We start from the raw sequence: 15,108 nt of genomic DNA on the forward strand, positions 1-15,108 counted from the left end.
GCAGGATTTATTGAGGTAAAGAGGTCTACATACATCTGCAATAAACACAGTTCAACTATTAACTCTTAAACATATGTGATAAAAGGTATGATGGGAAGGGAAAAGAGCCCACGTTTCTTTCTGCAGCTCCAGCGGTAATCACGCACCACAAAGAGCGAGCAGCACCTGGGCTGAAGATGGACGCAAGTCCGTTCCAAGAGGCGAGTAGGGACTTTGGCATCTACGAATAGGGGGCTGTGCTGAGAGCCCTAGCTGTGAGCTAAAAGGTGTTGTGAATGTAAGTAGTAGTTTAGTGTGTGTTTTGTAAGACGGTGTGATAGCGTTGCGGCTGACTATAAGGCCTTGCTAAGTTACAACATTCCAGTAAAACTTACTTTGGGGTAAGCAGGACATAAGATTGTTACAGTGAAAATGGATCTAGTTTGTATTTATTGATGTTGTAGAAACGTTCATTTTGAGTGAAGTTCCTGGCATAAACTGTGCAGGGATAGGGTTCAGTTTAGTGTGTATTATTTGGTGCCGTTGCATATGTGCCTTACCAGTAAAGCTCTTATCACACACGGTGCAGTGATAAGGCCTCTTTCCTGTGTGTGCACTTTGATGCCGTACATGGACTTTCTTTCTGAGAAAAGCGCTTGGAAGACACTTTGCAGTGTTAAGATTTCTCTCCAGTGTGTTTGGTGTTACGAGACTTGACTTTTGATTTAAGCTCTTCTCGCACACAGTGCAGTGAAAAGGCTTCTCTCATGTGTGTATGCTTTGATGCCGTACAAGGGATCCCTGATAAGCAAAGCGCTTGGAACACCTAATGCATAGATAAGGCCTCTCTACTGTGTGTGTTCTTTGATGCAGTACAAGGGTTGTCTTCTGAGAAAAGGTTTTTGAACACACAGTACAGTGATGAGGTCTCTATCTTGTGTGTACGATTTGATGCTGTACAAGGGTCGCCTTACGAGAAAAGCGCTTTGAACACTCAGTGCAGTGATAAAGCTTCTCTCCTGTGTGTGTTCTTTGATGCAGTACAAGGGTTGCCTTCTGAGAAAACGTTTTTGAACACACAGTACAGTGATGAGGCCTCTATCTTGTGTGTACGATTTGATGCTGTACAAGGGTCGCCTTACGAGAAAAGCGCTTTGAACACCCAGTGCAGTGATAAAGCTTCTCTCCTGTGTGTGTTCTTTGATGCCGTACAAAGGAGCCCCTATCAGCAAAGCGCTTGGAACACAGAGTGCAGTGATAAGGCCGCTCTCCTGTGTGTATTCTTTGATGCAGTATGTAGGAAATGGGACCCCCGGCCGGCCAGGGCTTGCGCCACAGCCAGTCAGAGACCACCACTCCTATGTAAAGTCGACCCCTGCTCGCCCTCTAGGTAACGCGGCGCGGGCAGTCAGGCCTATCTCGGAGGACATGTGTGAAGCATTTGCGCACGCACCCACCAACAGCAACATCCCAGGCCTCCCACAAAAGGAACTCCACGCAAAGTATATATAAAAATAGTCTTTGTATTAAGCAGGGCACATAGGAGCACACATTGTACAAGGTGCCAGGGGCACGGGCAGGGGTTACAGGGAAGGAGGTACGAAGCAGAGCCGCGGGACCACTGCCAGGAAGATGCACATGATGGAGCTAGCATCTAGAACATAGAACAACTGGGAGCTTCCTCGGACTAGGACTAGAACACATAATCACCAGGAGCTTAGCATTAGGATACGTCACGCCCCGGGGTCTCATAGGACTAGCAATAGAACTCACTCTAACCAGTATAGACATACATGAGGCAAGGTTATGCAGGGGGGAAGGAATGGCAAGGTACATAACACAACAGAGGCCCCCATCAGCAGGGCAACACATAATCAGTCTCAGCAACACATTGATAATAGTCAGTAGCGCCCCCTAGGCCAGATGGCCTTCCTGGGGCGAGGGCGCCTTAGAGTCTCGGTGTCCTGAGGGGGCTGCAAGGGGCCCAGGGCAAACCTAAACGTGGCGGCTGCCCACGAAGTGCTGGGCAACCGGGGATGAGGGGGACATCATGTAGGAGCCTCGCAGGCTTGAGAGGGCAAGGGACAAATGGGGGGAGTTCCTCGGGGCTCGAGGAGGAAGGGGCCACGTGGGAGCCTCTCGGGGCTCTTAGGACAGAATAGTGGGCGGAGCCTTGCAGGCTCGTAGGGACTGGGGCCAACGGTGGAGCCTCTCGGGGCTCGAGGACAATGGTGGAGCCTCTCAGGGCTCAAGAGGATTACAGCTGGAGCCTCTCGGGCTCAAGAGCGCTGGGCGGAGCCTCGCGGGCTCGAGGGGCCAGAGACCCATGGTGGAGCCTCCTCGGGGGCTCAGGGATGATCTGGGCAGGCGGGGCCCCCCTCGGGGGACCCGGCATCACTGGGGGCCCTTCGGGCCTCGAGGCACACGCGTGCTCGCGCTGGAGGGGAGGGGCGAGCACCGACAATGTGCTCCGACGCCCCGCCTCCCCTCCGGCAGCACTCACCGTCGGCGGGCAGACGCGCCGGTCCTCCTCGCTCTCCGGGGCTCCCTCTCGCTCCTGGGGGCCCCGGGGGGGAAGCGGCAGTGGTTCGGGTGGAACGCAGGGGCGCGGAGTAGGCTCCCGCCGACCCCTGCCTTCGTGGCTCTCTCCGGTCGTCTCCACAGCTCCCCGGGCCGCCGGCCAATCAGAGCGCGGCCCGGGGAAACGTCATCAGCTCAGCCCGGGCCGACAGCCAATCAGAGCGCGGCCCGGGGGCGGGCTTCACGCGGGGTCCCGGGCTGCGGCGGTGAAACACAGGGGAAATTGACGAGGGCCCGGCTCCCTCGATAAGGCAGCCAGGAAGGCAATAACGCGAGGTAGGCACTCGCTGGGGGCTCGGGCCCCCTCCCACGACAGGCATATGCCGGGCGGGCACCGGCTGGAGGAATAGAGCGCTCCTAGCGCTGGGGGCAGAACGGCAGCGCCTCGAGGCGCTAGGACAGCCGGATGGCACCGCCCCAAGGCGCTAAGACGACAGGAAAGCGCTCCCAAGCGCTAGAAGCGGGAATGAGCGCCACAAGGCACTAGGATAGCAGGAGAACGCTCTCAAGCGCTAGGGCCATAGAAAGCAGGGTCCATAGGAAGTCCAGGAGTTCAGGGGGAGCACATCAGCTTGTAGAAGGGAAAAAGGGACATCAGCAGTGCAGGAGCAGGGCCCAGGGAGGCCAGCCAACCCTGAGCCCACGCAGCAGCACGACCCTGGGAGGGTTCCAGGCAGGACAAGCAGGAAGAGAGGAAGAGAGAGAGAAGAGGGCCCACCCCCCTTTTATACAGGAGCTCCCTTTGTCTCCAAAAGGGGCAGGCAGGGAGAGAACCAGCCAGAACTGGTTATAAGGAATTTCATGCTACTGGCCAGGCCAGGGGCACTGGACGCACCCCAGGGGGTGGAGCCAGCCTGGTGGGGAAGGCCCAGCCGGCTTCAGCCAATCATACACCAGCACACCTACTGCACACAGGCACCAAAGTCTAGAAGTGGCACTTCCCTTCTAGTCACACACATGCTGCATACATCATCTTGTAGCATTCAACCTCACGAGCGCACACATACCAAACACGACCCGGCACGCCCCCACGCATCAGGAACTACCAGGGCCACATACATTCCCCATGCATTCCTATGGGAGGCAGGTCTCTCTCACCACACACACACTCAGAGGGGGAATCACCATTCCCCGGACACATATACTAAGCACCAAACTTCAGGGGCGGACCTACCAGACAGGCCAAGTCCAACACATGCCCCTCCCAGCCCAAACGCAGGGCAGACCAATCACTACCGTGATGGACTTCCCTGCTGCAGGGCGATAGAATTTGGACGCGGCCCGCACCGCCGGACCGATAGACATACACAGACTAAAAATAATAAAAGTTAAAAAAAAAGAAATTAACAAAACAAAACAAAAAAATGAAGACATAGGCCCAACCAGGCTACCCACCTGGTACTCCTGAGTTGTCCATGACTAGGACCAGGCCCTAAGCCATCCAGATACCACTGGTCCCTGCTAATCCGAAGTGGGGGGTGGTAACCCCGGGCCCACAATAGCCCTTCTCCACTCCCTTTCTCAGGGTAGCCACGACTACCACTGTTCCTTCCACCTAGGGTCCGCACCCTCAGGCTTGCCAGAGGTCACGGGCAAGAATGCCCCACCCTACCTCTACTTCTGAGGTTCCGCGTTCTCCCAGGAGAAACACCCTCAGAACACACTTTCCTACCAGTCTTGGGACTTCCTCCCTCCACTGGTCTTCCACCTGGGAACTAAGCGTTCAGCTCTCCCCAAGGCAAGCCGCGGCCGCGCCAGCAGGTCTTCCTTGTCCGGGATACAGCTTAACATACATTCAGCCAGGGCGACACCTGACGCCTAAAACACAACAGGGATACCACTTAAGATAAATTCAGCCAGGGCGACACCTGACGCCTAAAACGCAACAAGAGGAGTCTCAGTGTTCAGCTCTCCCCAAGGCAAGCCGCGGCCGCGCCAGCAGGTCTTCCTTGTCCGGGATACAACTTAACATACATTCAGCCAGGGCGACACCTGACGCCTAGAACACAACAGGGATACCACTTAAGATAAATTCAGCCAGGGCGACACCTGACGCCTAAAACGCAACAAGAAGAGTCTCAGAGTTCAGCTCTCCCCAAGGCAAGCCGCGGCCGCGCCAGCAGGTCTTCCTTGTCCGGGATACAACTTAACATACATTCAGCCAGGGCGACACCTGACGCCTAGAACACAACAGGGATACCACTTAAGATAAATTCAGCCAGGGCGACACCTGACGCCTAAAACGCATCCAGCGGGATACGGAACACATGATGCGTCAACCACATTCAACGGGGTAAGGAAGGACAGGATTATCGTTTCAGCAAGCTCCCCATCCCAGAGGACTTACACTCCATTACTCAGCGCACCTCGACATTCATCCACACACCGTCCCCTAGACCGGTAAGACAGTTTTACACATTCAGCGGGGTAAGGAAGGACAGGATTATCGGTGATTCAGCAAGCTCCCCATCCCAGAGAACTTACACTCCATTACTCCGTGCACCTCAACATTCATCCATACACCGTCCCCTAGACTGGTAAGACAGTTTTCCACCGCCCCTGATTCCTCAACCCGACCCTCGGGGCACAGGTACCATTACTCTAGGGACAAGGACCCTTCACATTTGAACACAATTACACAACCACCACTGGATCCCACCCTCCTGGTGAATCCAGAAAACCAAATTACACTAGGGAGATGATTTACCCTCCCAAGCTAGGGGCACCTAACTCACAGTGCATACGCACACATTTTTCCACAGAACGGACATTTAAGTAACCTTAAAAAACTCTCCACAGAACGGGTATTTCTATTAATCATTAACCATTTCCACAAAACAGACATTTTCAGCAACCTGACCCGACCCATGTGGCACAGGTATCATTACTCCAGGGAAGGGACAGGGACCATGCACATTGAACACAATTACGCTGCCACCACTGGATCCCACCCTTCTGGTGAATCCAGAAAAACCCATGGCACTAGGGAGTTGATCTACCCTCCCGAGCTAGGGCCACCTAACCCATAGCGTACCAGAATACATTTTTCACAGAACAGACATTTAAGTAACCTCTTAAAAGCAATAATCTCCTTTCTTTGCGACCATTTACAATGCAGAGTTTTGTAGGGAGGCCAGTTATCGTTGTGGTACTGCGCAAACACAAGTCCGGATCCCACCGCTGCCACCAGTGTAGGAAATGGGACCCCCGGCCGGCCAGGGCTTGCGCCACAGCCAGTCAGAGACCACCACTCCTATGTAAAGTCGACCCCTGCTCGCCCTCTAGGTAACGCGGCGCGGGCAGTCAGGCCTATCTCGGAGGACATGTGTGAAGCATTTGCGCACGCACCCACCAACAGCAACATCCCAGGCCTCCCACAAAAGGAACTCCACGCAAAGTATATATAAAAATAGTCTTTGTATTAAGCAGGGCACATAGGAGCACACATTGTACAAGGTGCCAGGGGCACGGGCAGGGGTTACAGGGAAGGAGGTACGAAGCAGAGCCGCGGGACCACTGCCAGGAAGATGCACATGATGGAGCTAGCATCTAGAACATAGAACAACTGGGAGCTTCCTCGGACTAGGACTAGAACACATAATCACCAGGAGCTTAGCATTAGGATACGTCACGCCCCGGGGTCTCATAGAACTCACTCTAACCAGTATAGACATACATGAGGCAAGGTTATGCAGGGGGGAAGGAATGGCAAGGTACATAACACAACAGAGGCCCCCATCAGCAGGGCAACACATAATCAGTCTCAGCAACACATTGATAATAGTCAGTAGCGCCCCCTAGGCCAGATGGCCTTCCTGGGGCGAGGGCGCCTTAGAGTCTCGGTGTCCTGAGGGGGCTGCAAGGGGCCCAGGGCAAACCTAAACGTGGCGGCTGCCCACGAAGTGCTGGGCAACCGGGGATGAGGGGGACATCATGTAGGAGCCTCGCAGGCTTGAGAGGGCAAGGGACAAATGGGGGGAGTTCCTCGGGGCTCGAGGAGGAAGGGGCCACGTGGGAGCCTCTCGGGGCTCTTAGGACAGAATAGTGGGCGGAGCCTTGCAGGCTCGTAGGGACTGGGGCCAACGGTGGAGCCTCTCGGGGCTCGAGGACAATGGTGGAGCCTCTCAGGGCTCAAGAGGATTACAGCTGGAGCCTCTCGGGCTCAAGAGCGCTGGGCGGAGCCTCGCGGGCTCGAGGGGCCAGAGACCCATGGTGGAGCCTCCTCGGGGGCTCAGGGATGATCTGGGCAGGCGGGGCCCCCCTCGGGGGACCCGGCATCACTGGGGGCCCTTCGGGCCTCGAGGCACACGCGTGCTCGCGCTGGAGGGGAGGGGCGAGCACCGACAATGTGCTCCGACGCCCCGCCTCCCCTCCGGCAGCACTCACCGTCGGCGGGCAGACGCGCCGGTCCTCCTCGCTCTCCGGGGCTCCCTCTCGCTCCTGGGGGCCCCGGGGGGGAAGCGGCAGTGGTTCGGGTGGAACGCAGGGGCGCGGAGTAGGCTCCCGCCGACCCCTGCCTTCGTGGCTCTCTCCGGTCGTCTCCACAGCTCCCCGGGCCGCCGGCCAATCAGAGCGCGGCCCGGGGAAACGTCATCAGCTCAGCCCGGGCCGACAGCCAATCAGAGCGCGGCCCGGGGGCGGGCTTCACGCGGGGTCCCGGGCTGCGGCGGTGAAACACAGGGGAAATTGACGAGGGCCCGGCTCCCTCGATAAGGCAGCCAGGAAGGCAATAACGCGAGGTAGGCACTCGCTGGGGGCTCGGGCCCCCTCCCACGACAGGCATATGCCGGGCGGGCACCGGCTGGAGGAATAGAGCGCTCCTAGCGCTGGGGGCAGAACGGCAGCGCCTCGAGGCGCTAGGACAGCCGGATGGCACCGCCCCAAGGCGCTAAGACGACAGGAAAGCGCTCCCAAGCGCTAGAAGCGGGAATGAGCGCCACAAGGCACTAGGATAGCAGGAGAACGCTCTCAAGCGCTAGGGCCATAGAAAGCAGGGTCCATAGGAAGTCCAGGAGTTCAGGGGGAGCACATCAGCTTGTAGAAGGGAAAAAGGGACATCAGCAGTGCAGGAGCAGGGCCCAGGGAGGCCAGCCAACCCTGAGCCCACGCAGCAGCACGACCCTGGGAGGGTTCCAGGCAGGACAAGCAGGAAGAGAGGAAGAGAGAGAGAAGAGGGCCCACCCCCCTTTTATACAGGAGCTCCCTTTGTCTCCAAAAGGGGCAGGCAGGGAGAGAACCAGCCAGAACTGGTTATAAGGAATTTCATGCTACTGGCCAGGCCAGGGGCACTGGACGCACCCCAGGGGGTGGAGCCAGCCTGGTGGGGAAGGCCCAGCCGGCTTCAGCCAATCATACACCAGCACACCTACTGCACACAGGCACCAAAGTCTAGAAGTGGCACTTCCCTTCTAGTCACACACATGCTGCATACATCATCTTGTAGCATTCAACCTCACGAGCGCACACATACCAAACACGACCCGGCACGCCCCCACGCATCAGGAACTACCAGGGCCACATACATTCCCCATGCATTCCTATGGGAGGCAGGTCTCTCTCACCACACACACACTCAGAGGGGGAATCACCATTCCCCGGACACATATACTAAGCACCAAACTTCAGGGGCGGACCTACCAGACAGGCCAAGTCCAACACAGTACAAGGCCTTTTTTATGAGCAAAGCGCTTTGAACACACAGTGCAGTGATGAGGCCTCTCTCCAGTGTGTACGCTTTGATGCTGTACAAGGGACGCCTTATAAGAAAAGCGCTTGGAACACAGAGTGCAGTGATAAGGCCGCTCTCCTGTGTGAGTTCTTTGATGCAGTACAAGGTTTGTTTTACAAGAAAAGGTTTTGGAACACACAGTGCAATGATGAGGCCTCTCTCCTGTGTGTACGCTTTGATGCTGTACAAGGCCTTTTTTATGAGCAAAGCGCTTGGAACACACAGTGCAATGATAAGGTTTCTCCCCTGTGTGTGTTCTTTGGTGCATTAGTAGCTTTGTCTTTTGACTGAAGCTCTTCTCACACATGGTGCAGTGAAAAGGCTTTTCTCCTGTGTGTATGTGTTGATGCTCATGAAGAATTTTCTTTCGAGTGAAGCTCTTGGCACATACAGTACAGTGATAAGGCCTCTCTCCTGTGTGTACACGTTGATGCTGTACGAGGCTATTCTTATGAGCAAAGCGCTTGGAACACACTGTGCAGTGATACGGCCGCTCTCCAGTGTGTGTTCTTTGATGCTGTAAAAAAGTTGCCTTTTGACTGAAACACTTTTTACATGTTTCGCAGGGATATGGCCTGAGGCTGGTGTGTCCTTTTTTGTGCCTCACAAGAAGTGTCTCATTGATAAATTCTTTGTCACACACATTACAAGCAAAGCGTCTCTCCTTCATGTGCATTCTGTCCGTTTCCTTAAGTAGATATTTTGAGTAAAATTCATCTTGCCTCCGGAACCTTTATGGCTTTCTTTCCCATTCATATTTTCTAGATGTGATTGTTCTGCAAAATAGAAAAAACATTGAAAATTACATGAAGAAAATATTTCTTGAAAAAGCTGCATTGATATAATATGGAGAAGTGAACAGTTACAATTCAGGGGAAAAAAATGTATGTTCTAGGAAAAAGAGTCACACTTCCCTTTGAGACACAAATGGTGGCTAGTCCTCCTACACAAAGTGCGTTGACCTGGTCCTGCAGCAGGAGCATGCTGGGAAATCAAGTGATTCACAAGAACCACTGTTCGACATGGGGGTTCTGGTTGGCTAGGGTAGGCACCTAAGCCAGGCAGAATCCACCACTCTAGTCAGGGTAAACCAGATACACACCTGAGATAACCTGTCCTGCGCTCACCCTCTGGTAGCTTGGCGCAGAGCAGTCGGGCTAGTTTAAAGATGCAATGTGCAGAGCATTTGTGCAACACACTAGTGCAGCAACACAGTGAGTAAATCAAAAAAGGGAATCCACGCAGGATTAAGTAAAAATAGATTCTATATTACACACTTACTTTTATCTTCGCGTTGCAGTTTATCACAAAATGATTCGCTTTACCACAGTCTATGCATATCTGTCCAATGGCGGGACATTTACCTTTGTGTGGAAATGACAGTCCGTATCTGTAACACGTTTTGTTTTTCTGTGGAGACAGTACCTTGTGTCCCTCAGCCTTGTACCTTGGCTTACTTTTCGTGCTCATGACAGACGCACTTTGGGCATCTACAGCCTCCATGTCAGTCACTTGGCGATAAGTACGCTTGTCAGCGCAAGCAGCCTTGAGGACTTGATACAAGCTCAGTTTCCATCAGCATTCGTCGTTGAAATGCTTCCGACAGACATCCATTGATCACTCTGAGGAGGGTAGCCTCCTCATCATAAATTAATTGAATTTACAGTGCTTTACCAAACATCCAGTCTTTCAACAAACTCATCAATGGTCTTACCTGGTCTCTGGATGAAGATATATCTTTTATAATTCACATTTGGCACTGGCTTAAACTTGACCTTAAAGGCCTTTTCGATTTGATCATATGTCTTTTCACCTTCTTGTAAATTCTTTTTCATGGTTTCTTGCCTCCTTCATTGGCCATGTTTCTCAAGATACTTTATACTCTTTTTCATCTATTGCATCTATGAAATATTCAAAAGTTTCTATCCATCCATCATCGCCAATATTCTGTTTTTTTGCAAAATCAAACACAGTTTGCGGTTTTAAGAATGCAGCAGCCGTGTATACATTGGAGGACAGTAGTGCTCTCTCAGGCACTTCCTGTGGAACTTGATCAGACAGAGCTTTTCTAGCGCCTCGTGATGTGCCGGCTTCAGGGTCAGCCTTAATGACTTTTGGAGCTTGGTTCTCGTCCTGGCTCTCCATCGGAGCTCTGTATGTTATGGCTGTCTAAGAAGTTGTTCTGGGCCCCTTGTGCAGCAGCTTTGGTGGTGGGCCGCTTCGTCTGTGGAAACTCGGCAAACCCAACCCGACCCTCTGTCTGGGACTGCTCTCCAGCATGTTGAGAGACAATGATTTGTTGATGGTTTAGAGAAGGAGATAAATCTTTTTACACTACTAGTACATGAAAGCAGATAACACTGGTCGATTTTGTGCTGAAATGTTTCTTCATAAACACCTGGTTAATCTCTGCTTCATAGCATGTGAATTTCAGTGTAATGTGTACTGAACTATTTCTGTGTGCTTTCTTTGTCCACCTTTAGTTTTCTTACTCCACATAGCGTAATGGTATTAATTTGCGTAATGGCGCCATATATTCCATTAGAAGCTGTTTCATTCAGTTCCTGTTCAGCGACATGTAGACTTTCAGTGTCGCTGTCTTTATCTTTAAGCATTTTATTCAGGCTGGCACTGCGCTGAGACTCCGCCAGTGCCAGCATTGATTCTGCACTTCAACTGAGGCACATGTGGCACGCACAAGCAGTGTGCTTGACCACGGCAAACTCTCTGGAAGAGCGCTCTCAGTGTACGGACTTCGTATCCCCTATATTGTCACCAGTTATAGCGTCCTGCCAGCCTAGGTACTCGCCAATAACCAAGCCACACACGGAGAGTAGTTGAACACATCTTGATTACACTGCGTGAACGTCAGAACTCAACATTCTACGCCGGCCTTTATCTCATCTCTCCAGAGTTTACGTCCTTACCGATGATATACCTTGGAAGTCACTCATGAAGGATCGATGCGACTACTGCAAGATTCAGCTTGTTAGTGGCACTTGAAGAAAACAACTATTGAATTTGTTTGACTTGGCCCTCTCTACAGGCAGGGTCATCCCAAACTGGTGCCTTCACCCTTCCTATTTTTGCTGAATTTGTTTCTGTGGCCTTAGGACTCTGTGCACGTTGGCTAACCAGTGCTAACGTGCTTCTGCTCTCTCCCCTAAGCATGGAAGAGCAGGTGGAAGAGGGAGAAAGTAAGGGCAAGAAACGAGAGAGGAAAATGGAGAACGGGAGGAAGGTGGTATGGAGAGCTGAATACGAAAGGAAGAGAGAGAAAAGGGGGTGGACACAAGGAGACAAAAAAGGAAGAGAGAAGCGAAGGGGGAACTAGAGAGGACGAGAGCAGCTGAAAGGGAAGGAGTGAAAAGCAGGGGTGCGGACAGAGGGCAGACAGAGAACACAAAATGAAGGGGGGTGAAGACAGTAATTGCGAGAGAGTCAAGATGAGAGAGGAAGGTGGACAGGGAGGGGAGGGGTGGCATGAGCGCGGACGGGAGAAGACAAAGCAGAGGAGGGACGAGAGAAGAAAGGTTTCAAAGAGAGGGGTTCTAGTTGGAAAGAAGGGATGAGGAGGGTGTGGGAGGTGAATGAGAGGAAAGTTCAGTTGAGGAAGAGGGTTGAGTTTGAGAGTGAGGAGTGCTGGAGCAGAGAGGGAGAGGGCAGGTTCCGGCAGGACACATGAGTGGAGACGAGTGAGTAGAGAGGAGTAAGGGAGGGCATGAGAAGGGTAGTGAGCTTTATGGAGGGAAGGAGATGAAGAGGAAAGAGATGAAGAGGAGGGCTACGGATAGTCATGATGAAAGGGCAAGAAGAAAAAAATGGGAACAGGTGACAGCAGGGGAAAGGAGTGAGGGTCGTGGGTAGCGTGGGGGTGGCTAATGCAGGAGGGAGAGGGGAGAGTAGTGGAGGAGGAGAAGGGATGGTAAGCAAGACAGGAAAAAGTTGAAAAGAAAGAGGAGTGTGGAGGGAACAACTTCTGGCCCTCCATCCACTGGCCAGAAATCTTGTTTTCATAGTTTGCCTCCTACCCTCTCTGCACAGACTCCCAATGCTTCTAGGACCTGAAGAAAAAGTAACGTAGAAAATTGGACTGGAGAAAAAGGGCTGGTCTTCAGGCTTTTTCGAGAGCCATAGTGGCTTCTCGCACAGGAAGTCGTCTACAGAAGTGAGGAAGCCCTGAGAGCTGCTTGCAAACAAAACAATGCCCCTTGCAAGACACACTCAGACCTCTGTGAGTGAGTCTCCAGGGGCAAGCCCCTGTTCCTGGGGTGTTCTAGAGTGGAAAGGGGGGTTTGTGGAATCTTTTCCACAAACTTCTCCATTCACTGGATTGTATGTGTTCCTGTAAGGGAGACCTTGATGGGCTGTGGGATTCCTTCAGGAATGGCGTTTCCGCTGAAGGAAGGCTGGTCTGATTTTCCGTCGCAGCACCCCGTTGTAGAGAGCTGAGCAGCAGTGATGGACTCCAGAGCGAGGCTGGTCTGATCCTCCCCCGCAGCACCCCGTTGTAGCACAGTGAGCAGCAGTGATGGACACCCTAGCAAGGCTGGTCTGATCCTCCCCCGCAGAACTCCGTTGTAGCACAGTGAGCAGCAGTGATGTACTCCCCAGCGAGGCTGGTCTGATTCTCCCCCGCAGCACCCCGTTGTAGCGCAGCAAGCAGCAGTGATGGACTCCCCAGCGAGGCTGGTCTGATCCTCCCCCGCAGCACCTCGTTGTAGCACAGCGAGCAGCAGTGATGGACTCCCCTGCGATGCTGGTCTGATCCTCCCCGGCAGCACCACGTTGTAGCGCAGCGAGCAGCAGTGATGGACTCCCCAGCGAGGCTGGTCTGATCCTCCCCCGCAGCGCCTCGTTGTAGCACAGCGAGCAGCAGTGATGGACTCCCCAGCCAGGCTGGCTGATCCTCCCCCGCGGCACCCCGTTGTAGAGAGGCGAGCAGCAGTGATGGACTTCAGAGCGAGGCTGGCCTGATTCTCCCCCGCAGCACCCCGTTGTAACGCAGCGAGCAGCAGTGATGGACACCCCAGCAAGGCTGGTCTGATCCCCCCCCGCAGCACTCCGTTGTAGCACAGTGAGCAGCAGTGATGTACTCCCCAGCCAGGCTGGTCTGATCCTCCCCGGCAGCACCCCGTTGGAGCACAGCGAGCAGCAGTGATGGACACCCCAGCCAGGCTGGTCTGATCCTCCCCGGCAGCACCCTGTTGGAGCGCAGTGAGCAGCAGTGATAGACACTCCAGCGAGGCTGGTCTGATCCTCCCCGGCAGCACCCGGCTGCAGCGCAGTGAGCAGCAGTGATGGACTCTACCCCCCGCTGCCCCCGTGTCTCTAAGCCCAATTTTTCCTTCTGTTCCCTTCGCTGCCCCCGTGCCTCTCTGCCCGTTCTGCCTTCTGTTCATAGCTGCCCCTGTATTTCTGTATTCTTTATTTTGCCTCTGTGCCACTCGTTTTTCCGGTATTTCTGTGCCCTTTTTGCCTTCTGTACCACTCGTTTTTCACTGGCGAGAGCAGAGGTGCAGGAGACGAGATCCCTGCCTACATTGAGAGTGAGCGTGTGCGGGTTTGCTGACCTGGTGGACCGACGTGAATAAAACAGGATTCGAGTGGTCCTATGTGCCGGGTATTCCCGGGCATTTGTGCCCCGTAACTACCTCGCTGTCCTTGAGTTGGAGAGTATTACTCTCCTTTAAGATGTGTTGTTACCAATGTTCCCTCTAATTTATTTCCTCTGTGTGTGGCAGTGGAGGGTCTCTGTGCGCTGCAACCATGGCTATGAGCGCCAGGAACCATACCGTGCGTGTCTGCGGTGCCAAAAGGCACTCAAAACGTTTAATTTAAAAAGTGAAAAGATGGTGCATTTTCACACATACAGCGCCACAATAAGGGTCTTAAGGGCAGTTTGCAAAATGGATAATCACGCCCTGACATGAATTGGTTACACAGGCAAGTACACTTCAAGTTTAGAAAAGCACAAGACTTCAATGGTGGTACCATCATAAGATTTTAATAAATATTGTTAACTGGATCACAGTTTATTGGGTGGGGAAATGTTGCGAGCCTATACAATATCACATATACACAAGAACGGAGAGGGCAGTTCAGACACGTCAAGTGGCGTCACTAGATGGGTGACAGGGTTGCTTCTCACGGCGATCCTTGCTATTTTTCCAGTGCTGATAAACTCGGTCTGGGTCAACTTTCCCATTCAGGAGGGAGGCCTTTGTCCTCAACAGCTTATCCAAATGCTTCTGCTTTAGTCTATTCCTCAATTTACTCTTGATAGTATTCATGAGGCTGAATCCTCGTTCACAGTCTGCACTAGATGCGTGAAATGTTGCGCAGACCTGAACAAGCTTAGACATTACACTATACTGAGCCGCATTGCTTACAGTGAAATTCACCATGTCTTGAAAGGTAGTAGATAACCCACCCTTTACTTGTTCTGCCAGCACATATATATAGCCTCTGTATTGTCGAACAACATCTTCTGGTGTTTCACAATCACCCAGGGCCAAGACATTTTTATACTTTTCAACAAGTCTTTGAATATTCTCAGTCCCAAAATCAAAATGTGATTGTGTTGCTATTGCCTGGATCTCAAAACTTGCCCATTCTTTTAGCTCGTCGGCAGGGAACCTTTTTTGCATGTGCTCACAAAGAAGGGAAACAAAAGAAAAAATAGGCCCACTGTCAAACTCTTGCCTTTCCTTGTACAACACCATCAGATCTGTTACGTCGCTGCTCCAAAAGAAAGTGTCCCTCAAATACTGTTGCTTAATTTGGCCAATCTTTGCTCTTGCATACTGTACAGCTTCAAC

The 15,108-nt window shown here is 52.9% G+C and overlaps 1 protein-coding gene across 1 annotated transcript in view; it reads right to left on the reverse strand.

Moving 5' to 3' along the window:
* Positions 1 to 417: 417 nt before the first annotated feature.
* LOC147736790 (uncharacterized) overlaps positions 418 to 15,108 on the reverse strand; it is a 68,007-nt gene continuing 53,316 nt past the window's right edge. Inside the window, 4 exon segments of the mRNA XM_086952699.1 lie at positions 418 to 614; positions 693 to 1,275; positions 8,223 to 8,968; positions 8,971 to 9,063. Of these exon segments, the coding sequence (XP_086808825.1) occupies positions 418 to 614; positions 693 to 1,275; positions 8,223 to 8,968; positions 8,971 to 9,063 (1,619 nt within the window).

Source organism: Lissotriton vulgaris, chromosome 1_2 (assembly GCF_964263255.1).
Source record: "Lissotriton vulgaris chromosome 1_2, aLisVul1.2, whole genome shotgun sequence".
Classification (NCBI taxonomy): Eukaryota; Metazoa; Chordata; class Amphibia; order Caudata; family Salamandridae; genus Lissotriton; species Lissotriton vulgaris.